The sequence below is a fragment of the Triturus cristatus genome, chromosome 11, assembly GCF_964204655.1.
Source record: "Triturus cristatus chromosome 11, aTriCri1.1, whole genome shotgun sequence".
Classification (NCBI taxonomy): domain Eukaryota; kingdom Metazoa; phylum Chordata; class Amphibia; order Caudata; family Salamandridae; genus Triturus; species Triturus cristatus.
Window position 1 is genome coordinate 80,146,757 of NC_140594.1, and position 25,700 is coordinate 80,172,456.

The 25,700-nt window shown below is 47.0% G+C and overlaps 1 protein-coding gene across 4 annotated transcripts in view; it reads right to left on the reverse strand.

Moving 5' to 3' along the window:
* The window catches only part of PI4KA (phosphatidylinositol 4-kinase alpha), a 548,133-nt gene that overhangs the window by 204,618 nt on the left and 317,815 nt on the right, over window positions 1-25,700 (reverse strand). For all 4 annotated transcript variants that reach the window (XM_085633226.1, XM_085633227.1, XM_085633225.1 and 1 more), the window contains 2 exons: window positions 17,632-17,721; window positions 5,630-5,749 (listed from right to left, as the gene is read on the reverse strand). In XM_085633226.1, the coding sequence (XP_085489352.1) occupies window positions 5,630-5,749; window positions 17,632-17,721 (210 nt within the window). The remainder of the gene's footprint in view (window positions 1-5,629; window positions 5,750-17,631; window positions 17,722-25,700) is intronic.

Consider the following 25,700-nt stretch of genomic DNA (forward strand, 5'->3'; position numbering starts at 1 on the left):
GAATAGGCTGGAATCCCTGCGTAGAGCGCGTTAGCATAGTCCAGGCGGGACAAAATAAGCGCACGCACCACCGACTCGCGAGCCGTCTGAGGAAGAAGCGGAAAAAATCTTCTCAGGACTCTAAGGAGCCCAAAACAGCAACCTGCCAGTCGCTTCACCTGACTGGCGAAGGAAAGATTCCCATCAAACCAAACACCCAGGTTCTTAGCGATCTGGCTACTGGACAGGGGGGGCGGAAACTCAGCTGGCCAGATCGAGTCTCTGAACCCAGGTGGAAACTCACCAAACAGCAGAACCTCTGACTTGTCTTCATTGCATTTCAACTGGGCGTTAGCCAACCATTTGAAGACTGCAGAGAGACACGATTGCACCGGGGCCACATCAGTCACGTTCTTATTCCAAGTAAACAATAGCTGCGTGTCATCAGCGTAAGCAATCACTTTAGCCCCCAAACCCTCCGCCAAAAAAACGAGATGGGTAAGGTAAATGTTAAATAAAAGAGGGCTGAGGGAGGAGCCCTGAGGAAACCCTGTGCAAACCCGCTGGGGAGAAGAAGCCGCCGGGGGTAACCAAACTTGCCGAGACCGACCCTCCAGAAAGGACTTAATCCAATCCCAGGCAGAGCCTGCCACTCCAATCTCTGTCAGTCTATCCAGCAGTAGAGAATGGGGAACCGTATCAAAAGCGGCCGACAGGTCGAGCAGCACTAAGGCTGCTCTCCCGCCGGCATCGAGACACTCCCGAATAGCTTCCGATACTTCCACCAAAGCACGTTCCGTGCTAAAGGAAGGGCGGAAGCCCGACTAAGCAGGATGGAATAGGCTTGCCCCCTCCACATACTCTGAAAGCTGTCTGTTTACTATCTTCTCGCACACCTTAGAAAGGCTAGGGAGAAGAGAGATCGGTCTATAATTCCCCGGAAACGAGGGATTAAGAGTAGCTTTCTTCAAGAGGGGGAGGATTTTAGCCTGCTTCCAGACACTCGGAACCCTAGCGGCACGCAAGGACATATTAATAATGTAATTGACTTCCGCATTCACAACCTCTGCCACGGAAGCCAGAAGTGTAGCCGAGCACGGGTCAGCCGGGGACCCGGACTTCAGGCCCTTAAGTACTCTCAACGTGCAGGACAGGTTAACCGAGGAAAAATTAACCAAGGAATGGTTGGAAGAGATGGCCGCCCGGTTGGGAGCAAGAGAGACCTCAGATGGAGGCATGCAGTCTTGGACAGCAGGACATAAAAAGCTATCTTTTATCCCTTGAATTTTGTCCCAAAACAATTTGGAAAGGGACTCGCACCAAGCCACAGTCGCGGGCATCAAGCTACTTTGAGCTGATGGGGACATAAAGCTCTGAACAATGGCAAAGATCTCTTTTGAGTTATAAATGGTAGACTGATCAGAGGAAAGATGCCCATGCTTTGAAGTTCCGGGAACTATACCTTACTGGCCCAACCTGGAGCCATTAAGATGACTTGGGTCCAGTCATTCCTGATCTTTTTCAGGACTGAAGGAAGAAGAGGCAGGGTTGGAAAGACGTACAGGAGTCCCACGTTGCAATTCTAGCAAGTGTTCTTGCAGGAACTGCAATAAGGAAAACTTTTGACACTGTACATTCGACTGTGATTAAATGATCAAGCCAGGATTCTCTGCACTGCTGGAAGATGTCCTGCACCACCGCGTGTAGGCGCCATGCTTGATCTGCCCGGCGCCACCTGCTACGCTCGACCACCATGCCATTCAAAGACCCTGCCAGGTGGTTTACGAACTGGAAAATGTCCTGATTCCCAAATCTTCTCCAGTGCTGCAGAGCCGCCTGCCACAAGACCCTGGACCCCACTCCACTCTGCTTATTGCAGTACCGCAAGGCAGTGATACTCTCCAAGAGAACCTGCACCAGCCTCCTTTTGAAGGATGGCAGAAACGCCTTCAGAGCCAGACAAATGTCCCTGAACTACAATAGATTGGTATGGAGCTGGGCTACCGCTAGAACAGTGGTGAACAGACTCAGAGAGCACGCCGTGGGTCTGCTTTCTTTAAAAGATCTCAAAGCAGAATCATCTTTTTCACTTAAAAGGCAGGAGTCATCAAAAGGAATTTGCAAATCCCCAGAATATCCTGTCGAACACATCCACGCATATCGAATGAGGACAACACCAGTGTCAACCACCCATCCCAGTCAATCAGCGGTATCTAGGCCAGCATAAATCACATACTTGACCATGGCTTGTCCATCATGAATTGTCTGAGCCAAAGAGGCCCTAAGGTCTTCCGGGACCACAAACAATATCTCCCTGGCCATGTCCCAGAGGGCATGTGTGTACCAACCCACTAAAGAAGCAGCATTTACTGATTGTAATGCCAGGCTGGCAGAGTAGAATATGTGTTTGCCAAATGCCTCAATCCTCTTGGACTCCTTACCCACAGGAGCATTACTGATGCACTTCAGATGCATCAGGGGCGCACTTTAAATCATGCTCAGACCCCGGACACCACAGGCAGATGTCGTGCAAATCTGTGATGGACATCTCCTTCCAACAGTCATAGCACAGTTTGAATCCTGTAGTTTTTGGAGGACACATTTTTCCTAACACGTTTTCGCCAAGAGAAAAATGTAAGAGTTGGTGAAACAATAAGACATGTTTTGGGAGTAGAGCTTTGGACTCTGGGTAAAGGGCAGAGAAAAAATAGAACCAATGACCGCACGCAATGATGCTGTCTATATACAGCTCCGGGTTGTTACTTCCAGAGGCGGTGCATTGTCGCTGCAGAGTTCAAGGGTGCCACCTGGTGGTGTGCAGAAGCAATTGCTGGGAAAGTTCCAGATCCAGGGTGGCGCCTGGGAGAATGAAAAAGTGGGGAATCTGCAGTTAGAAGTATCCATCAGAACATCAGGAATGTGCTTGCTGTAATTCAAATGAAATCCTATAAATATTATGAGTTTTAGCTCATAATTACATACTTTTCAAAATGGGGATAAAAGCATTTTGACTTAACCAGCCATATCAGATGAGGCTATTGTCTAGAAAGGTGCATGACGTTTGTTATACTGTCTTCATTTTCTTGCAGGTTCATTTGAGATATGTAGATCTGTATCATTCAACACAATGCTACATGAGTGAGCTACAAAAGCGATACATTAATGGTGTCAACATCTACTACTGTACCACTGTCCCCTGGTTGGGATGTTCCTTTCGGGTTCTGCTCTTGAGGGTCTCAGGGACACAGGGACACCTTCAGTCGAGTGGGACTCGGGTGCCGAGGTGTTTTCGGTTGGTCGGTTGCTGGTTTTAGAGGCTCTCGCGTTCGGTGTCGACCTGGAGAAGGGGACAAAACAGGACAGCTGGAACAAGTTCAGTGCTGGCCTCTGTGATGCTGACGTCCCTCGTTGGCAAGTTGGTCTTGCGGTGTTGGAGTAAGGATTGGACTTCAAACAAGCCTTGGTTGCTGCAAAGGGTCTGGTAGCCCAGGTATTGGTGCAGGGCTGCTCCTGGGGATCCTGGCATTTCCAAACCTGGTGGGGAGACAGATCTGATCTTCTGGAGCACGGTGGCCTCCTCCTGCTTGGCTGCTGCGTTAGTGGGCCCTGTTGTCAGCAGAACGTAGAACCGGACACAAGGGTTGGTGCCTGCAGGTTGCAGGGAAGTGGCTGCCAGCCCTCCGAGGCTTTTTGAGGATGCATAGCTGCAGGACGAGTCGGGTTGTTGGGACAGGAGCAGGCAGGCAGGCAGAATTTGGCACAGGTAGTCCACAGTTCTCACTTCTTCTGCTCTACTTTGCCCTTCTTCTTCTTTAGTCAGGTGTATCAGTTCCTGTGGTCAGGGGGCCACCTAAATAATGAATTGGAGTGTTAAGGGGAGTGAAGGGTAGTAGCCAATGGGCAACTTGCCCTTGGGGTCACTATACTCTCTATATGACCATGTCCTGGGAGGAGTGGGCATACCCTTTCCCAGATTTCCTAATTCCACCAAAATCAAGAATGGTGGAACCTGTCTTTCGTGGAGTACCACGGGCAGCCCACCTTAGTGGTGTGACTAGCCTGGTAGTTTAACACACCTCCTTGCATAGCTAATTTCCCAACTGTCCTAGTGCCAAATGGGCCTCAGGGCAGGAGGTGACATCTCCCAGGTCTGGGGGAAGCGGGGTTGCATATTCAAGGCAGCAGGCCAGTCATTGTTTCTGGCCTGAGAGAGGGTCAGAAATATGTCTGTGGGGGCAGACTGAACGATACCAGTTAGCCAGCACACTAAGAGGCTGGTAGGTTTTCTGGGGGCATTTTTAAGGTGCCCATTGCATGCATGTTTTCATAAATCCATTACTGGCATCAGCATGAATGTATTAAAATCAGGTATTTGATAGCAAACACCCTAGGCTTCAGTAAAGCCATCAAGTAGCTGGGCTAATCGTAATGACCAGTGCCCAGTACATACACGTATGATGGCTTCCCTGCTCACTTGTACTAGATAGTAATTGAACTAGACAGGACAGGGGCATATCTGCTCATGCAGATATGTCCTCATATGTATTGTAATGCACCCTGCCTTAGGGCTATAAGGCCTGCTGTAGGGGTGACGTACATATAATGACTGCAGTGTCTGTGGGTATGACACACAGGGTGTGTGCCACGTCATGTTTTCACACTTGTTTGCACCATTTCACGCAACCTGCAGTGGCAGTCTGCATGAGTTTGGTGGTGGGTCCCTTAGGGTGGCACAATACATAATGCAGCCCTTAGGGACCCTCATTAGTACCCATGCCCTAGGTACAAGAGGTATCCTTTACTAGGGACTCACAGAGGTGCTAAAGGTCTAGAAGACTGGGGTCAACTGAACAGTTACCTTTCTTTAGGGTAAGAGTGCCAGCACTGGTGACCTGGTTAGAAGGAACCCAGACCACTTCAGTCAAAATTGCAACAGATACCAGGAAAAAAAGTGGGGGTGACATAGTCAAAAAGGGGTACTTTCCTACACTATTATCTACAGCAGATGATGAGCACACACACAGCCCATGCACAGTATCCACTCATGAGCACATGCCTTCCATTCTTTATGGTTGGCTATGCACACAAGAATAGAACACAGCCATAAGTTTGCTTCCTCGATGATGTACACACAGGCCACACAGAGTATCCTCTCCTCCATGCAAGCCCTCTTTTCTTTACAGCTCAAAATTCATATATGGGCAATGCAGAGTAGCCACTCGAGTACACGCTTTGTATTCTTACAGCTGACGATATAGAAACAGGCTATAAAGACACTACAAGGCTTTTTATGATCTACAGCTGGTGATGCACACATAGGCCAAACATAGAATACATCCATGTGTTCGCTACTGCGATCATACACATGCAGATTATCCACACATGTAGGCATGTGCTCTATTCTTTACAGGTGACAATGCACACAAAAGGCAAATTTACAATACATCCATGTTCGTTGCCTCAGTTCTTTACCGTTGATAATGCATAAATAGTCCACACAGAGCGCCCACCAATAGATAAGAGCTATTTATTCTTTAAATAGTATGATGTACGCATAATCTGTACTTAGTATATCCATGTTTGCGCACTCTAAACACTCTACATTTTATAACACAAATATGGCGGATTATAAGAGAAGTCAGCGGCTTACCCCGAGTGTGGTGTTCTGCTTGTTGTAGCCAGCAAAGTGAAGGATGCTCTCTGTAGCCATTGCCAGTCCTGTGTGCTGGGATAGTCCGGACACCCAGTTCTGGTGCTTGTTCAGGTATTCCTGGAAAAAACAAGCAATAGCATTCTAAATAAGACCTTCTTTAGGGAACCAAAATCCGAGTGCTAAACAAAGTGAGTTAAGACCTTTGGCAGTGTATGAAGAGATATTGGAATGCAGCTTAGCACCAAAACATTTAAATGTTAATATCATTGAACAAAAACACAGTGGGCAAAATATCACCAGGACAAACATACTTGGGATCTTAATATCGTCTGTACCAACTTCATCAGGAAAGTAAGTATTGTGGAAATTATCAGGCAAGGGATAGATTCACAGCAGGATTGAGGGCTAGGGGTAGGTTCAGTGCTGGGGGCAGGGCTAGTGGTCGGTTCACTGCTAGGGTTTGGTTCAGGGCTAGGTTCAGGACTAGGGTTGGCTTCATGCCTAGGGTTGGGTCCCTAGCTAAGGTTAGGATCACGGCTAGGATCAGGGCTAAGGTTAGGTTTGCGGCTAGTTTCAGGGCTGGGGTTAGGCTCAGAGTCAGGATTGGGATCAGGGCTTGGGTTGGGTCCCAGGCTAAGGTTGGATTCACAGCTAGGTTCATGGCCAGGGTCAGGTTTACGGCTAGGGTTAGGTTGAGTACTAATGTTAGGTTCAGAGCAAAGGTTAGGTTCACTATTAGGGTTGAGTTCAGGGGCAAGATTAGGCTCAGGACTAAAGTAAGGGTCTGGACTGGGTTAAGGGCTAGGGTTAGAATTATTGTTACGTTTGAATTCATAACAAGGTTCAGGGCTAGAGTTAAGTCTTAGGGATAGGGTTAGGTTCACAGATGAGTACAGGGCTAGGATTAGAGTTGGGGCTATGGTTTGTTTCAGGGCTAAGAGTCAGTTTACTGCTAGGTTTAGGCTCAGGGCTTGGGTTAGGGCCAGGACTAGGGTTGAACTCCGGGTTAGAGATGGGTTCAGGACTGAAGACTGGTTCATTTCTAATTTTGGGTTCAGAGCTAGGATCAGTCTAGGGTTAGGCTCAGGGCTAAGGATAGGGCCAGGACTATGGTTGGGTTGAGGGCTAGAGGTAGGTACATGCTAGGGTTGGGGTAACTGCTAAGTTTGGGTTCAGAGCAAGGTTCAGGCTAGAGTTAGTACTAGGGTAAGGTTCACAGCTGGTTTAGGGCTACCGTTTAGGTCAGGGCTAAGGGTGCTTACTGCTAGGTTTGAGCCCAGAGCTAGGGTTAGAATCAGTGGCGGTTTTTGCGTTGGGGCGGTGGGGAGTTGCCCCACTTAATTATTTGTTGTACATTTCGAGCGCGCCGCTTTAAATTATTCAACTTTCAAAGTTGAAATTGTTTTAATAATTTTAAAGCGGCGCGCTCGCATCTCTCGCGGCGTCACGTGACTATGACTCGGAATCCGTGTCCGTTACTCAGGCAGGACTCGGGAGGCAGCATTGATTTTCATGATGAGCGCGCTGCGCGCGGCCGCGCGCAATGTAATGTTCGTGTGGTGGCGTGCTCGTGTTGGGTTTGGCCGGCTGCCTTTTCTCGGCCAGGAACCCAGCATGCGCATAGTGGCTGTGCTACAGCAAGCACAAGGTAACGTGGGGGGTGGGCAAAACAGCAGATCCCAGTAGGAGCAAAATGAGCGGCGAGTTTGCCTGCTCACGCCATGACGCCAATCCTACGACAGCAGCATCTGCGTCCGGATTGGCTGCTGCTGCAGCCCAGGGGTATGACCAGTTTTGAGTTACGAAGTTGGAGTTCAGTTCAGTTGGCACCGCAATCCGCAGGGGTGGGAGGGCCCGCCCAGCGCCTAACGTAGCAATGGCCAATCAGTGTAATGGTTTATTATTAAGCCATGCAACTGATTGACCATTGACAGTCCTTGTGCCGTTGCTGGGCAAATCGGCCACCTTCCCTCTCTCAGTCGTCGAGAGTCGAGACTAGCCTGGCTAGTAGCAGCAGTGATAGTCACAGCCAGCCACCAAAGTTTATCACGAGTCACGACGTGGAGCAGTTTCGTGGAATTTGGAAAACATAAGTGAATAGGATTTTCATTCTTAACTCGAAAGGAATAACCAAGTAAGCTTTAGCGCGCTTTTTATGGCGAGTCTGTGCCTGCTGTAAATACTCCTGAACTTCACAATTCCTGCAGTCCCCGGGCAACACAGCTTCTTTCAATAGTTATATGCACACAATATTACACCGCAGCTGTTTTTTTCTTATAAATTCATTTTTAATCTCAAAGTGTCACCAAGTGTATCTGAGTGTTTGTGAATCAACAGCAAAAAATCCCATAAAACACAATACATATTGAGCTTCTTTCAGGTGATTGGTGGTTTTTAATAACGCTTGCTGGCGAGCAGAGTAATTAGTGAATGCTAATGGGAGTGCCACTCGAATCATCATGCGGCGAGAAGCTGTAAATAACATTGGACTGACTGTCGCAGCTAACCGAGAGGTGTCAAATAATTAACGAATACCGTTCACATTGGTGGTGGTGAGAAATAAAGACATTCCTTAGTTTACACTTGCATTGTAAAAAGGATCGGCTTTGTTTAATAATTTGAAAATTCTAGGTCCAATTGTGATGTTAGCTAGGGAGGGCCGTCAATAGGCTGCGAGTACTGACGAGAACACCAAAAGCGGGTAAAGTAGCAGAATGCGACAGTTTGGAAATCTTGACAAATGGCTGCGTAAATATCCGGGCATTTCAAGTACGATATGAAACGATAATGACCTGCTGTGAATGCGAAGGGAAAGGCTTCTGTACAAATCTGGGAATTTCAGGAAAGTTGGCTGCGTCAGGGAGTGAATGGCAAATGTATCGGTGGCGGCAGGGAAAGCGATCTCCGTGGTGACAGCAAGCGAAGTCCATCGAATACAAAACACAAGAACCCCTCCGCGCCAAACCAGGGTATAAATGTACAATTCAGTACTCTGTTGGCATTCTTTGCTGCTCACCTTTATGCACCATCTTGAAAGAGCTTTGCGATTCACTGCCTCTTTGGCCTCCTTTTATGATAAGCCTTTCATTCAATCCCAGCAAGATGCCGTCCAAATGTACTTAAAATACTGTTTCACAAATGTCCCGCTTTGGCTCCCAAAATACTGTTAAAGATTTAGAAACGGCTTTTTAAAGTTTGTGCACAGCAGTATGTCATCTACAGCAGCACATGCTGAAAGCGGGAAATATTACTGCCCCTGTTTTTGCTTGCATGTATACAATCCAACCACCGATCAGTCGCTGTTATTGTGGTGGTCTTGTTTTACATAATCTAATTCTCTTGGTATCTGCACATTGGGAGTAATGCTATACTGTTTGCTATTCGCTATACTGCGTCCTAAAACGACAGACTGTAGCCTAGCCACCCTTCGGCTGTTTGATAGTAGTTTTGTTAGTTGATTTTGCATCACTACAAATGTGAATTTGTGGTTGCTAGTGATTTGTGTTGCTGTGCTGTGTATGACACTTCTATTACAAGAGGCAGCTTTACTTCCAAGTTTAAATAATAGTCAAGCGTTTTTTTTTATGTTTAGAGTCACATACGTAAGATTATTTTAAGCAAAGCAGTACCTTACTGTGAAATTAATATCAAAATGTGCTTTTCTATTTCATCCTGGAAAAATAATGATTTGAGTATTGCCTCTTCGAAAGATATTTGGATCTTTCTGTTTTTTGGCAGTGTTAACATTTCCACTGCCAGAAAGAGTGTTAAATCTTAGAGGTGCTGTGGAGAAATTGAACCTAGCCCGTGCGGATTTTGTTTTTGGGCATTAATGGGCACATTTCCCTTCTTTTTCTGTGGTATCCTTATTTATGACCATGTGCTGTTCTAATCAGAAGCATACAAACACTGTACTCCTTCTCATAATCACTCACATTGTCTGTACATCTATATCTCTAAGGCCACGAATAACTCTGAAAGATCTGCATATCCAGAAATGAGACCTCTTGCAAATATTGTTCTTGGCACTAGTTCAGTTTGCAACCTGTTCAATTGTTTGTTAAATAAAAAGCATCTGTGAGGTACTCGGTAATGCATTGTTTCGCGAAGTCTATTATGAAGCTTTGTGGTTATACTGAATAAGCGTCTTCCTATGTTATATGACATCTCTTTATTAATGTAATAACTGCACTTTCACAATTGCTTTATTAACCTCCCTGCTTTCTCAAATTTGCTTGAAAATGCACCATTTGTCCACTCTTTTTTCAAAATTTTCTAGGTGGTTCGGGCTCGCTCGCTGTGCTCGCTCGCATCGGTGAAGTTTCACAATTGTTTTACGCCTCACCACTTTCAAATGTCACCAGCCACCACTGGTTAGAATCAGGCTAGGATTAGCATCACGGTTAGGTGCAGGATTTGGGTTAGGGCAGGACCAGGGTTGGGTTTAGGGCCAGGGTTTGGTTCATTGCGAAGTTTGGGTTCAGAGCTAGGTTCGGTCTTGGGTTAGGTCAGGGCAAAGGATAGGCTTAGGGCAAGGGTTAGGCTTTGGACTACAGCTAGGGCCAGGACTAAGGTTAGGGTTCAGCGCTAGGGTTAGGTTCATACTAGGGTTGCTTTAACTGCCAAGTTTGGGTTCAGAGCTAGGTTCAGGGTTAGATTTATGATTGGTGCTAGAAGTAGGTTCAGAGCTAGATTTGGGGCTAGAGGTAAGCTTAGAGCAAGGGGTAAGTTCAGAGCTAGAGTTAAGCTTGGTGCTAGGGGTAGGTTCAGAGCTAGGTTCAGGGCTAGAGTTAAGCTTGGGGCTAGGGGTAGGTTCACAGCTAGGTTTGGGGCTAGAGTTAAGCTTAGAGCTAGGGGTAGGTTCAGAGCTAGGTTCAGGGCTAGAGTTAAGCTTGGAGCTAGGAGTAGGTTCACAGCTAGGTTCAGGGCTAGAGTTAAGCTTGGTGCTAGGGGTAGGTTCAGAGCTAGGTTCAGGGCTAGAGTTAAGCTTAGCGCTAGAGGTAGGTTCAGCGCTAGGTACAGGGCTAGAGTTGTGCTTGGTGTTAGGGGTAGGTTCACAGCTAGTTTTGGGGCTAAGGTTATATTTAGTTTGGCTAGTTAGTTTTGTCGTGATATTTTTAGTATAGGATACCTATTATGATCAGACCGTTTGAACACTCAGCTGCTGAGAATACCAGTAGTGTTGGCACAAGAACAGCACACGAGCACAACACAGGAGTTGAAGTACCTTAAACATCTAAAAGAGGAGGGCCATATGTAACAGCTGTAATAGGATGGAGTGAACCTGCCTTCTATAGTCCTACAGATAGGTAAAGATTCCAGAAAAATGTTATATGTGAGATTAACGTCATGAAAAGCAAGAAAGAGGTACGCCATTGGAATGCAAGGGAGTGACTGCTTCTGCCTCTGTGAGCGTTGCAGCAGTGTGGGGAGAAGGAATATGCTACTTACCAGTATGCATCTGTTCTTGGCATGTAGAGCTGCAGAGTTGTACACTTAGCATAGATCGCCATCTGGTGTTGGACCCGGATGTTTGCAGTTTGTTTTTCTTCTTGGACAGTCTTTGGAAGTCACGAGTTTGGTGACTCCTCCTTCGGTCCGTACTGCGCATGGGCTTCGGCTCCATCCTCAGATTGTTTTTCGCCAACAGGGAAATGATGGAGCGTAGTAATAACAGTGAGAAACCCATGTGTTGTATCTAAATAAGATGTACTGGAACGGATACAGGTAGCCGGGGAGGCGGGTGGGCGTGTACAACTCTGCAGCTCTACATGCCAAGAACAGATGCATACTGGTAAGTAGCATATTCCGTTCGAGGCATATGAGCTGCAGATTGTACACTTAGCATAGATTATATAGCAGTACCCAACCTTAGCGGCGACCACCGGTATCCGTTGCAGCTGTTTGAAAAAGTGTCTTTAGTACAGCCTGGCCCACCCTAGCTTGCTGCTTGGAATGCACATCTACACAGTAGTGTTTTGTGAAGGTGTGCGGTGTAGACCATGTGGCTGCTTTGCAGATGTCATCTAAGGGTATATTCCCTAGAAAAGCCATAGAAGCCCCTAACTTTCTTGTAGAGTGGGCTTTAGGAGGAACAGATAATGTTCTCTTTGCCTTTTGATAGCAAATTTGTATGCATTTTACAATCCACCTAGCTATCCCTGATTTAGAAATGGGGTTGCCTTTATGTGGTGGAGAGAAGGAAACGAACAATTGTTTAGTCTTCCTGAAGGGTTGCGTTCTTTGTATGTAGTATAGCAACGCCCTTTTCACATCAAGTGTGTGTAAGGCCCTTTCTGCAACAGATTGGGGTTGCGAAAAGAAGACAGGTAATTCCACTGATTGATTGAGGTGGAAGGGGGAAATGACTTTGGGCAGAAACTTCGGATTTGTGCGAAGTATGACCTTGCTGTGATGCATTTGTATGTAGGGTTCCTGTATGGTGAACGCTTGTATTTCACCAACCCTTCTAAGGGAAGTGATAGCTACAAGGAAAGCTGTTTTCCAGGTGAGAAACTGTAGCTCACATTTGTGCATTGGTTCGAAGGGCGGACCCATTAGTCGTGTAAGAACTAAATTTAGATTCCATACAGGGGAAGGTGGTGCCCTGGGAGGAATTACTCGTTTAAGGCCTTCCATGAAGGCTTTAATAGCGGGCACTCTGAAGAGTGATAAATGCTGTCTGTTTTGTAGATAAGCAGCGATCGCTGCTAGGTGTAGGCGTATGGATGAATATGGCAGGTTACACCTGTGAAGAAGGAGCAGATAGCATATGATGTGCTGTATGGATGCATCTAGAGGGTTGATTGTATTGTTACGGCAGTAAATTACAAATCTTTTCCACTTTGCGGCATAGCATGCTCTAGTGGTAGGACGTCTGGCTTCCATGATGATGTTCATGCAATCAGGGGGAAGGTTAAGGTATCCGAATTCTAGGATTTCAGGAGCCAGATCGCCAGGTTGAGCTGAGCTGGGTCCGGGTGCCTGATTTCTCCATGGTTCTGGGTTAGGAGGCATGGGGATAGATGCAGTTTTTGATGTGGTACCACTGACAGTTGTAGTAGCGTGGTGTACCACGGCTGCCTGGCCCACGTCGGAGCTACCAGAATGAGTGTGAGGGAGTGCTGTTGTAGCTTCCTGACCACTAATGGAATTAGTGGGAGAGGTGGAAAGGCGTATGCAAATCTGCCTGACCAGTTCATCCATATCGCATTGCCCTTGGACAATGGGTGTGGGTATCTGGCGGCGAAGCTTGGGCATTTTTTGTTTTCGTGGGTGGCGAAGAGGTCTATCTGAGGATGCCCCCACTGTTGGAAGAATGGGTGAAGAACTTGTGGATGCAGTTCCCATTCGTGTAGTTGTTGCGTTTGTCTGCTGAGCAGATCTGCCATGGTGTTTTGTACGCCTGGAACGTGCTGTGCCAGGAGGAAGATGTTTTGGGGAATTGCCCATCTCCATATGCTCTGGGCTAAGCGGGAGAGCTGGGGAGAGTGTGTCCCCCCCTGTTTTTGGATATAATACATTGCAGTCATATTGTCTGTGCGAATGAGGACTGCTTTGCCCGAAATCTGTTTTTGGAAAGATTTTAGGGCTAGAAAGATCGCCAAGAGCTCCAGATGGTTGATGTGGAGCGATTTTTGCTGTGGCGTCCATAGACCTTGCATGGTGAGGTGTAGAAGGTGCGCTCCCCAGCCGGAGAGCGATGCGTCCGCTGTTAGAGTCACCTGAGGAACCGGGTCCAGGAACGGTCGCCCTTTGGAAAGGTTTGTGGTGTTCCACCACTGCAGAGAGTGATGTGTGCGGCCGTCCACCAACACCAGATCCGTCAGCTGTCCCTGGGCCTGGTTCCACTGTTGTGCTAGGCACTCTTGAAGTGGACGCATGTGGAGTCTTGCATGGGGCACTATGAAGATGCAAGACGCCATCATTCCTATGAGCTTCATAAACACTCTTGCTGGAAGAGAGTGTTGAGGAAGGAATGTTTTGCGTAAGGCTTGAATGCTTGTGATTCTGGCTGAGTTTGGATAGGCAATACCTTTGGAGGTGTCTATAGTGGCCCCGAGATATTGCTTTGTGTGAGATGGTATGAGGTGGGACTTTTGGTAGTTCACCGTGAAGCCTAGCCGGTGGAGCAGTTGGATGGTGCTGTTTGTATGTTGCACACATTGGTCGTAGGACGCGGCTTTTATCAGCCAGTCGCCTAGGTAAGGGAAGACGTGAATATGTTGACGTCTGAGGTGTGCTGCTACTACTGCTAGGCATTTGGTAAACACCCGTGGTGCGGTGGTGACCCCGAAGGGGAGAACCGTGAATTGGTAATGTTGCCCGTCCACCACGAACCTGAGGTATTTCCTGTGAGAGGGGTGTATTGGAATGTGAAAGTATGCGTCTTTCAGATCCAATGTTGTGAGAAAGTCTCCCTGGCAGAGGAGTGGGAGGACTTGCTGTAGGGTGACCATGTGAAAAGGGTCTGAATGTATGTAGGCATTTAGAGGCCGGAGGTCGAGAATGGGTCTGAGGGTCCCGTCTTTCTTTGGTATTAAGAAATATAGGGAGTAGACCCCTAGATTTTGTTGATTGACGGGGACCTGCTCTATAGCGTGTTTTTGGAGGAGTGAGAGTACCTCTTGTTTGAGCAGTGTGGAATGTTCTTGAGACATTGGACGGTGCCTTGGTGGGATATTGGGTGGGGTAGATGTTAGTTCGAGACAGTACCCTGACCGAATGATTTGGGTCACCCATTTGTCCGATGTTATGGACTCCCATGTGTGGATAAAGTCTTGTAGTCTGCCCCCGACCGGAGTGGGATGGTCTGGGGGGAGCGGAGGGGAGTCATTGTGCGGGTGGGGTGGCAGAACGGGTGTTGTTGGTTTTGCCCCTGCCCTTATTGTTGTTGCCTCTGTAACCGCCCCTTTGATTGCCCTTTGAAAAGGTATTTTGAGGAGGGGACTTGTAAGAGGTAGAGGCGTTATCGGTGGAGGTGCCTCTGCCTGTGCCACGAAAGGACGAGCGTCGAAAGGAACGTTTAGAGGCTTGTGTTTGGAGTGCCCCCATAGACTTTGCTGTGTCTGTGTCCTTTTTCATCTTTTCCAACGCTTCGTGTACCTTTGGCCCAAAGAGAGTTTGCTGGTCAAAGGGGTGATTGAGTATGGACGCCTGGACTTCAGGCTTGAACCCTGAGATCCTGAGCCAGGCATGGCGACGAAGCAGGACACTTGTATTTATGGCTCTAGAAGCAGTGTCGGCTGCATCGAGGGCACACTTAATGGAGGTATTTGTAATTAGTTTACCCTCCTGTATTAGGTCATGAGCCTTGCGCTTGTGTTTTCTGGAAGGTGCTGCATAAGAGCCTCTAGTTCGTCATAGTGTGCTCTGTCATATCGCGCAAGCAGTGCTTGTGTGTTTGCAATGCGCCACATGTTTGCAGCTTGGGAGGCGGTGCGTTTACCAGACGCGTCCAGAAGTTTAGATTCCTTGTCTGGCGGTGGGGCTTCTCCTGAGGATTGGGAGTTAGCCCGCTTTCTAGCTGTGGAGACAACTAGGGAATCTAGGGGAGCAGGGCCCTTAATGTATGCAGGGTCTGTGGGTGCCGCTTTGTACTTCTTCTCTATTCTAGGGTTCAGTACTCTGGCCCTGACAGGGTCTTTGAACACCTCTGTAGCGTGCTTGGTGACACCCTTAAGCATGGGTAAAATAGAAGTGGATTTGTCTTGTATGTCAAATGTATCCAGTAGGAAGTCTTCTTCCACTGGTTCACTGTGCATGTGCACCCCATGGTAGTGTGCTGCTCTCTGCACTAAATGATGAAACCCTAAGGAGTCCTCTGGAGGAGACGGCCTGGATGGGTATAGGTCGTCCTGAGGTATATCTGGTATATCAGGGTTATTGTAATCCTCCCATGGGTCTGGGGTCCCTGGTGGAGTGGGATCCATTGGGGCGTCCGCCGGGTAATTGTCCGGGTCCCCGTCATCCGGATCTGGGGATGGGGCCGGATCGTAGTGAGGTGGAGGTGGCGGAGACCTGGGAGGGGGAGGGGGTGGAGGTGGTGGAGGAGGTAGGGGAGGCGGTAGTGGGGAGGGCACTCTGAGGGGAGAAGTAGCAGAGTCCTTCCTTTTGGGTGGAGGAGGAGGAGCCGGAGTATCAAGGCGTCTTTTCTTGGTAATTAAAGTCAAAAGCCCAGTCTTTGGATCTTTGGACAGAGTCTTTTGTAGAGGGTCTGGTGTAAACAGAGCCAATGGTGCCGGATCGTCTGTCGGCACCGGTGATTTCGGAACCGAGGGTTTCGATGGTTTGTGTGCGCCATGCTTTTTTGAGGTCTCCGGGTGTTTCGGCGTCGAATGAGGTTTCGGCGCCGGGGCGTCGGTGCCGACAGATTTGTGTTTGTGTTTGGTCGGCACCGAGTGTCCAGGCTTCGGCACCGGTGGCTTCGGAGTCGAGCTGGATATTGCTTTCTTCGGTGCCGGATGCTGTCTTTCGGCACCGGGCGTCGGCTGGCTCGATCCCGAGCTGCCGTGAGACTTTGGAGGCTTCGACACCGGGCCCGTAGGTGGGGTGATAGAAGCTTTGGTTTTGGTTTTGCCCAGGCCGGCAGGCGAGGGAGTAACCGGAGTCTCTTTGGTTTTCGGCGCGGGGGTGGGAGGGGGTATAGTACTCACGGCCCGCTGCGCCGGTGTAACGTCCTCCACGTCGGAGTCGTCGGCCTCGGAAGCGCTGACGATGTCTTCCTCCTGCTCGGTGTGTGTTTGCCCCGAAGCTTCGGCGCCGTCTCCGAAGATGTCCGGTGGAGCTGCAGAGGATGAGTGCGCCATGGTGCGTCGAGCTCTTCGATCTCGGATGGTCTTCTTCGATCGAAAAGACTTGCAGGCGGGGCAGTCTCTAGCCTCGTGTTCTGGAGAGAGGCAAAGGTTACACACCTGATGGAGGTCGGTGTGGGGAAATTTAGACCCACATTTTGGGCACTTTTTGAACGGAGTCCTTTCCATCGGCCGGGACCGGAGTCGAGGAGGGCCCGAAGGCCGGTGCCGATGTACGGGATGGAGAAAGTGCCGCTTCGAGAGATGAAGATGATGATGAAGAAACTCGAAGAACGAGGATTTTCCGTCGAGGCTGGAACCGTAGAAGTTCGAAGCCGGAGCACGAAGTATCACATCCGAGTTCGATGGCGGAAAAAAACAATCTGAGGATGGAGCCGAAGCCCATGCGCAGTACGGACCGAAGGAGGAGTCACCAAACTCGTGACTTCCAAAGACTGTCCAAGAAGAAAAACAAACTGCAAACATCCGGGCCCAACACCAGATGGCGATCTATGCTAAGTGTACAATCTGCAGCTCATATGCCTCGAACCTATAATTTCGAACATAACAGAGGCGCCTTACAAAATCAACACTGAAATTCCATCCTAACAGCGTGCTTAAGTAGAGCGAAAATAAGAGTGAGACATCAGAAGACATAGAGTAAACAAGAGAGACCGACCAAGGGAGAAAGGGAATGATGAACGTGGGAGATAAAGAGGAACAAGATGAAAGAGTGAGAAAGCAGAATGACAGGCTGAGAGGGAGAAAAAGGGAGACAGAGTGAGTACAAAGTTGGTTCTCTACAGTGGCCGATTAAGTGTGAAGACAGAAAAAGTTACATACCTATATTCACAGCTCTTCAACTCCACCATCTTTCATACATTTATGTTCTTTAAATATTACCTGGCATAAGGCACAAAATGTCAGTGACAGGAAGTATTCAAAGAATGTTAAAATATGAAAGATATAATAGAAGGGAAACACTCCTTATCTTAAACAGAGTTCCCCAGTGTTAGAGTTCCCCAGTGTTGGTATCTTTTATACAGTTACACGCGTTTCAACTTACCCTTCAGGTTAGAATGTGGAAGGCATGCCAATCTAAATCACAATGCTGACAAATTAAGAGGACACCCGAAAGGTCTGCTGCGGGGTGCCATTAACTGGTTCCAATATAGCACAGAATGCTCCACTAACACAAGTAGGTACCTGGAGGTGAGATTTGGTGACAGATGGAGCCCACTTCATTGCTTCTTGCAAAATCATTCCACAGCGTGCTGCAAAATCCTTCACAATGCTCTGCAAGAAGCACAATAATGGATATGTTATTATTCACATTTACTATCCACACCTATCCAGAATATCACAACAATCCTATTATATGGTACTGTATACCATTTGTGAAGGTGTAGTGTACAAGGTCTCTAATGTCTCGCTCAAAGCCCGGACTTTACCAACTCTAGGTGCCCGGGATGTAGATGAATCTCATCCAGCATCTGCGAAGATCACAGAATACTGCCGCCAGACTATTATAGAGTATTCACACCATAGAGAACAGGTTTCTGCAATGAAGGCATCACACTCATTGCCACCATCTACATGTGTAGAATTTGAAGCCTCTGATCTGAAATACCACATAGGCAACATCAGGGTCTCAAGATTGCAGCTAAATAAACATTTGGCATATGGACTTGGCAGGCATTATGCTCAGTCTCATCTCTTTTCATTTATTTGGATCCCAAGAAGTGGAGGTACTTCCTTTATAGTTTGAGTTTCATGTCTGTAAAGCAATCCTCTTATTAATATCAGAGCGACCCCCAAAACAAACAATTCAAAGGAAACCCACGAATAAAGACCCACTTTGTAAACGAACAGGACATACCTATAATGAATCTCATGTTATCTCTGTTTTCCAAGAAAATTGATCACCACTAAATGGTGTTCTTAAGTAAATAAGTGCTCTACAAAACAGCACCATTAGCATAATGTAATATAATTCTTTCACGCATTTACTATCAACTGCTATGTTCCGAAGTATCGTTTGATATAACCTCTGTTCACCTCAGAAAATAAATACTTATAAAATCAGAAAATAAATACTTATAAAATAAACTATATATACTATAACTATAACAACAAAAATCCAATATCTTGCTAGGATCTAATACATATTAGTAACTTGATGGGTTTACATAAGTGAACTATGCAGGAATACACTCTCCATTACAGATAAACAAATCCTTTACACATACACTCTGCACAATTTCTCAATTCATTGAAAAAACGCAATACAAAACAGAAGCATACTTCAGGGACTGGTTTCCAACGAATAAAATACCAGGCTTAATTTAGATGACAGGCTCAGCCTGGCTAAAACTGGGTGAAAAATTTCAAACTGCTTGGAAGGAGGTGTGAAAATTGATATATTACATTTCCCAAAAGAAAAGCACTTTACGATTTGTAGCACTCGGGAAGCTTTAACAGGCGAGTGTCTGTTACCCTTTTGGGCGGAAAACATTGGGTTGAGTGCACTAAACTCACTTGTATTAAGTCGACTGTCAATGTGTTGCAGAGACATCATGGTGGCACATGTGACATGCAACTAATCTGGAACACACCACTGAAAGGAAACATCTATTGTTCATACAGTAGGAAACTGTAATTTCTTTGCAGTTATCCCCCCTACTTTTTCCCCCATGTGACTACTAGATGCTGGTTTTCAACTCTGACAGTGCACTGAGGCCTGCTAACCAGACCTCAATGCCAGTGCTCTTTCCCTGAAACAAGTAAAGTGTAATTGTAAACCAATTAGCATGGACTTTAGCACCCCTGTAAGTCTCTAGTCAATGATACCCCTGGTACCTCAGGCATGGGTACTATAGAGGGTCCCTAAGGGCTGCAGCATTTCTTATGCCACCCTAGGGGGCCCACACACAAAGTGCATGCAGGCTGCCATTACAGACTGTGTTATGGTGCAAACCATAAGTGAAAACAGGACACTGCACACTAACTGTGTGACACGCCAAAGGCACTGCATGTCATTTTTTTTGTTTAAATTTCTTTATTAGTTTTACAATTTTTCTGTAGCACCACAATCAAATTATTAGTTTTAACATTTTCCATGTAAATGTGCACCGTGGGGGTTGCGATAACATATGTGCTCAACATCATGAAATACAATGAACAAAGTGAAAAAACAAAAAAACAAGGGGGGGGGGGGTGGGGGGAGCTAGGGGGAGGAAATATATGTGAACTGATAGAGGAGATAGTGGTGGGAAAGGGGAAAAGGAGGGGGGAAAAAAAAAAAAATCACACCTCACTAAATTGCCATTTCCAATGGGGTGGCGTAACCATCACAATATCGGTCACATATCCCACCATCTCTCCCAGTACCTACCCACCGCGAAGCAGTGCCTCGAAGTTATTACCTGTTGTCGTGTGAAGGGTCTGTCAGGGGCTCATGCTACGTGTTCCGACTCGTCTCACCTTTGTATGTTGTCACTCAGGAGACGGGAGGGGGAAATAGGGAGGAGCTTGTGATAGAAAGGGGTGGCATCTAGGCTAGTGTTGAGGATCTTTCCGTGCCGTCACCCGTGAAAAGGCAGGGTGCATTATATTAGAAGTGAGGTCATATCTGCATGAGCAGATATGCCCCTGTGCTCTCTAGTTCCAGTTCTAGATGGTACAAGCGAACAGGGAAGCCATCTTAAGTATATGTACTGGGCACTGGTCATTACGAGTTGCCCAGCTACATGATGGCTTCACTGAAAATACTGCTGTTTAGTATCAAACACCTTTTCTTAATAAATCTGTATTATTGCCAGTACTAGATTTATTAGGACATGCATGTGAGAAAGTGCCATCTTTCTTGCATCGTATGCCCTCACTTTTTGCTGAATTGCTGAATTTACTTTGACTGAGTGTGCCCTGAACTCCTGCCAATCAGGTGCCCAGGGCCTATGTTCCTTCCCTAAAACAAAAAAACCAAATTGGCAAACCCTGGCCACATGTCAGCCCCTGGTAAATGGTACCCTAGGTACCCAGGGCCTTGTGACCAGGGAAGGCCTCTAAGGGCTGCAGCACTCATTGTGCCACCCTTAGAGGCCCTGTACCCTTACACACACACACACTGCCCTTGCAGGCTGAGTGTCTGGGTACAAGACAAAACAAAGAGTCGACATGGCACACATTCCTGTGTACCATGCCCACCGCCTACACTGCCATGGCATACATCAGCCACCCCTCTAGCTGGGTGCCCTATGCCAATGGTGTGGGCACAGGAGCAGCAGCCCTGTGCCCCTACAGTACCCAGGTCCATTCCTGGGCACTGTAAGTGCAGTGCTGCCATTTAAGAGTATATGGTGCTGGTAGCTCATCAAACACAAACTCCACAGCACCATAATGGCAATACTGAAGACTGAGAAGTTTGGAATCAAACATCTCAGCACATTAAACCCACACTGATGCCAGTGTGGGATTTAATGTACCAAGCACCCCAGAGGGCATCTTAGAGATGCCCCCTGAAACCTAACCTACAATCCACGTCTGTTCTGAGGCTGCCTAGGCTGCCACACAGCAGACATGTTGCTGGACCCCTGGGTAGGAGAGCCCCTGCTCTCCTGGGTCTGCGACCATGCACATCCTGGGTGAGGTGCTAAATCTCCTCCCCAGGATGGGCAGAGGGAAGCTTCAAAGGCATGCCGCCTCTGTGAGCTTCTCCAGGCCACTGCAACCCCCCACTCTGGCGGGAAGCTTGGCCGGAAACCCCAAATGAGGACAGGGGATGTGCCAGCCTGCCAACCCCACCCCTCAGGTGGGGGAGGCGAGGTGAAGCACATCTCCGGGCTCTCGCCATCTTGAAGATGGGAAGCCCTGCCCAATCAGGACTAGGCTACTGCCTCCCTCCAACAGGAGAGAGGCAGGATAGGGGGTGTACGCACCCCAGGACAGTGACCCATTGGTCCCTGCCCTTCACCTACCTGTAACACCCCTAAATCTAGTATTTAGGGGCACCCTGAACCTTCCTTCCCCAGATTCCAAAATCCGAAGAAGAGCTAGAAGAAAGAAGACCTGCCCTGCAGCTGCTAAGAAGAGGAAGACACCAACTGCTTTGGCCCCAGCCCTACCGGCCTGTCGACCCTCGAACCTGCTCCTGCTCCAACCCGGTATCTCTTGTGGCCAGCAACCTCACAAACCCCGGAGGACCTTGCTACCTTTTGACTCTAAGCCCCCTGGGACTCCCATGAGTAGAGGCTCTACTCAAAATCTACTTCTAATCCCTGGCAGCAGCCCGGAACCGCGAACCCAGCACACTCTGCACTCGCCAAGCCTGGGCTGTGCCGGAGTGAACAAAGACCACGAGGATGACCCCACGGCGACTGTGCCCCTAAGTCCGGCACCCAAGGACCTCCCTCGACACTCCTGAAGAAGCTTGCAGCCTCAGAACCAGGTGCCCCCCCAACCACGATCAACAGAGGGTAAGATTTCCCGACACCAAAAGGCACCCCTCCACCCGGCGCCCCGCTGTGCCCAATCCCGGGGTACCTACCTATCCTCCAACTACCCAACTTACCTCTCGAAGTGGTGGTGGCACCAGAAGAATCTTCGTCCCCGAGCTTGCAATCTTTTTCTAAACCGTAGATTTCCCATTGAAATCAATTGAGCGCCCGAAGGCTCAAAAGCACCCTGCAGCCAGCCGCCCGAGTGGCCCTGGCAGTGCAACCTCTACACCTATCTACTTCCCCACTTGCCCTGAGTAAGTGACCAGGAGCCCAGCTCCCACAGCCGCGTGGCCTGCTAGTCAGCAGCCACCAACCAAGGCCCCCCTACCTCTCATAGGGATAACACTGGGCCTAACTCTCTCTGCACCCGGCCGCCCTTGTGCCGCTGAGGGTGAACCAACTGTACCTACCTGACCCTGGGAGACTATGCCCAGAACCTTAACTCTGCCATTCGAGTACTTACCTTTAAACCGATAACTCAATTTTCTCCATAGGGTAACATTGACTGGCTTTTCAAATCAAGCAAATCTTTATTTCGATTGTATTGTAACAATCATAAAAAGCACAAATAAAATACATCACAAATTTAAAAATAGATACACATTTTTGTCTGATAAAAAAAAGTACATTTCATGTATGTTTAGATCACATAATCACAAGTACGATAAAAAGAATAGAAACAATACAACTAAAATGAGCCGCCTCCTCATTCCTAGATTGCAATAGTCCTTCTTTGATGCAATGTTTTTTTTAAAACATAGACATCCTCCAAGCTACATTCTCATTTTCTAAAAGCTGAAGCTTAATAAGCTCAGGGCGGCATTGTCTCAAGCCATAGTTCTGTAAAATTGGGACTATCCAAGTCTTTCTTAACTCCTTATAGAGTTTACAGAATAAAACCAGATGTAGAGAGGATTAATTTGACAAACTATCACATGGACATAGTTGTAACTCCCTAGCCCAGTCGTTCATATTGGGAAAAGAGACTAGTCTATGTATTGTCCCCAATCTAAATCTTATTAATAAAAACCTATCAAAAACACTGGGAACAAATACTAAATATGGCTGCAGATTAAAAGTTGTAAGTACCATCTGATGCTGTAGGACACTGGGCTTAATGATTTCCCCCAGCAGTCGTAGTGTGTCCAGGAAAGTCAGGATCTTTTTTCTAAGGTCTTTCCTGGATACCAAAGTGATGGTGCTAAGGTTGGTAAAATATTCGGGATTACCCATATCTTTAGTGAAATCTCGAATATACTTAACCCATGGTATGCTTTGAGCACCGTCCAGCCTAAGACTATCTTGTAATAGGTCCCTATTACATTTAGTCTCTTCCTTAGACCAGATCCTGTGCCAAAGCAGAATTGGCTCAAGTTTTATGAGGTCGGATATATACGGGAGACCCAGCTCCGTATGACAGACATAGGTGGATGTACTTGTGGATGTCGACAGAACATATCTTAAAAAAGAGTTCTCAACCAGTTGAATTAAGTTAGTGTCAGAAAAACCCCAAATCCCAGCTCCATAGAGAACAGTTGAGACACATTTGGCTTTGTAGATCTTCAGGAGTTCCAGCGGTGGTTTACGTCCCAGTTTTCTTGAAAAGCTAACAAGAGCAGATGTCGTTCTGATTAATGCTAGCTTTTTAGCTGTAACGGCTTTAGACCATGTGTCATTATGGCTAAAGAAGATGCCTAAATATGAAAAACCGTTGGTTGGAACTACTGGAGTTCCCTCTACAAATATGTCCTTACGTTTCTGAATCCCATGACCGCATCTCATTATAAAGGTTTTTGAGATATTAATTTTGAGATCCAGATCCTTCATAAAGTTAAAAAAATTATTTAGGGTCTTTTGTAGGCCAGTCTGGGTGCGAGACATAATCACAGCATCGTCCGCGTATAACAATGCCGGAATGGGGCGATTACCTATTTGTGGGAAGTCTTGAACGTCTTTAAGGAGTGCCTGCCCTAACCCATTAATATAAAGATTAAAAAGGAAGGGGGCTAGGACACAGCCCTGCCTAACCCCCCTCCTAATAGGGAAAGAGGCAGTACACTCTCCTCCCAGGTCAAATCGCACAAGTGTTTGAGCTCCCTTATAAAGATGGCGAATAAAGTAAATTATATTTTTGTCAATCTCCATTGCTTCTAAAATCTCCCAGAGCTTTGAATGCCTCACGCAATCAAAAGCGGCCATGAGGTCAATAAAAACTAGATACAGGTTTCCCTTTTTGGCCCGGATATACTTCCCCATGAGAATAGACAAATTTAGACACTACTCCACAGTCCCCAGTCCCCAGACCTTCACGGAAACCATATTGGATGTCAGATAAAATTTGATTTTCTTTTGTCCAGAGCTGGAGACGTTCCAGGATGATGCGACTGGATTTCCTGAAATTTCTTCTAAGTGTGGACTTTTCAAAACTTAAAATATTCACCAAAAACCAGCCGAGTAACGAAAATGAAAATACTCACCTGCTCTTAGGTGAGCTCCCAGTGCTGGATCTTGGTGCCCAGCACTGACTCTGAAAAATACTTACAACTGTACTTACCAGTAACCCAATTTTCTTCCATAGGAAATCATTGACTGTTTTTCGGTGAAATTTCTTCTAAGTGTCAATTTCTGCAACCTTTAAATAATCTTTAAAAATCGTATAATATCTGAACACGTAATTACTTACCTGTTTTGGATAAAGGTCCCAGTACTGAGTCTAGGCACCCAGTACTGGATTACAAAAGTAACAAGAACATACTATACCTGCAACTTGAATTTTCTGCCATAGGGAATCAGCGACTGTTTTCTCTGAAATATTTTCGAAGTGTCAACTTTTAAAATAGCAAAATATTGTCTAAAAATCATCAAAGTAATTAAGTCGACTTTTATCACTTGATTCCAAGTACTGACCCAGGACTGAATCTAGGGTCCAGTCCTGGAATTCCAAAAGTAATCCTAAAAGTAATCTGTGGCAAATAACTTGAAACTTCCATTAAACTCAATGCTTTATTGTGTTTAGAATTGTGTTGCCTATTGCAACCACTTGTAACTTTCTACAAAAGTCAATTGCATATTGCAAAAGTATTTATATAAAGCATCTCATTCTGAGAAAATATATTTTAATGCCTATTGTTGGTTCTAAAATAAAACAAGCATATGTTTTTTATATATAAACCATTGGCCTAGAGTTCAGTTATTGAGTGTGTGAGACCATTTGCTGGCTGAGTCTGTGCAACAAATGCTTTACACTGTCCTCGGATACTGCCTTACTGCTCGACCAAGCTACCACTTTAGAGAGTAAGGTTATATCTAACTTTAGCCTCTGCCAAACCTCTGGGGACTGTGGACTCTGTACACCCTGTGCCTATTTGGGAACAGTATATACAGAGCCACTTTCTCACAATGCACCAAGAGGTGCCCCCTGAAAACTTACTAGTCTTATAGTGTGCTGGCTGACTGGATCCTTCCAGCCTGCCACCCCCGATACGTTTCTGACACCAGCAGGTTGGCTAGTCAATCTGCATTCTTACGCCAGAGGCTTCAAAGCCTCTGCTGCCTTTGATATGTGACCCCGGATTTCCCCAGACCTGGGAGATACCACCCCCTGCCCGGAGGCCCATTTCAGTCCCTGAAACCAAATATCTCAGTAAATACCTACCAATAAATGTTTGTCTCAGTTTGATCTGCAACTGGACAATGAATCCTATTTGTGCCCAACTCAAAATGGCACCATGGAGCACAAATATCGACATTTGAGGCATTGATTACCTCAAAGGGCTG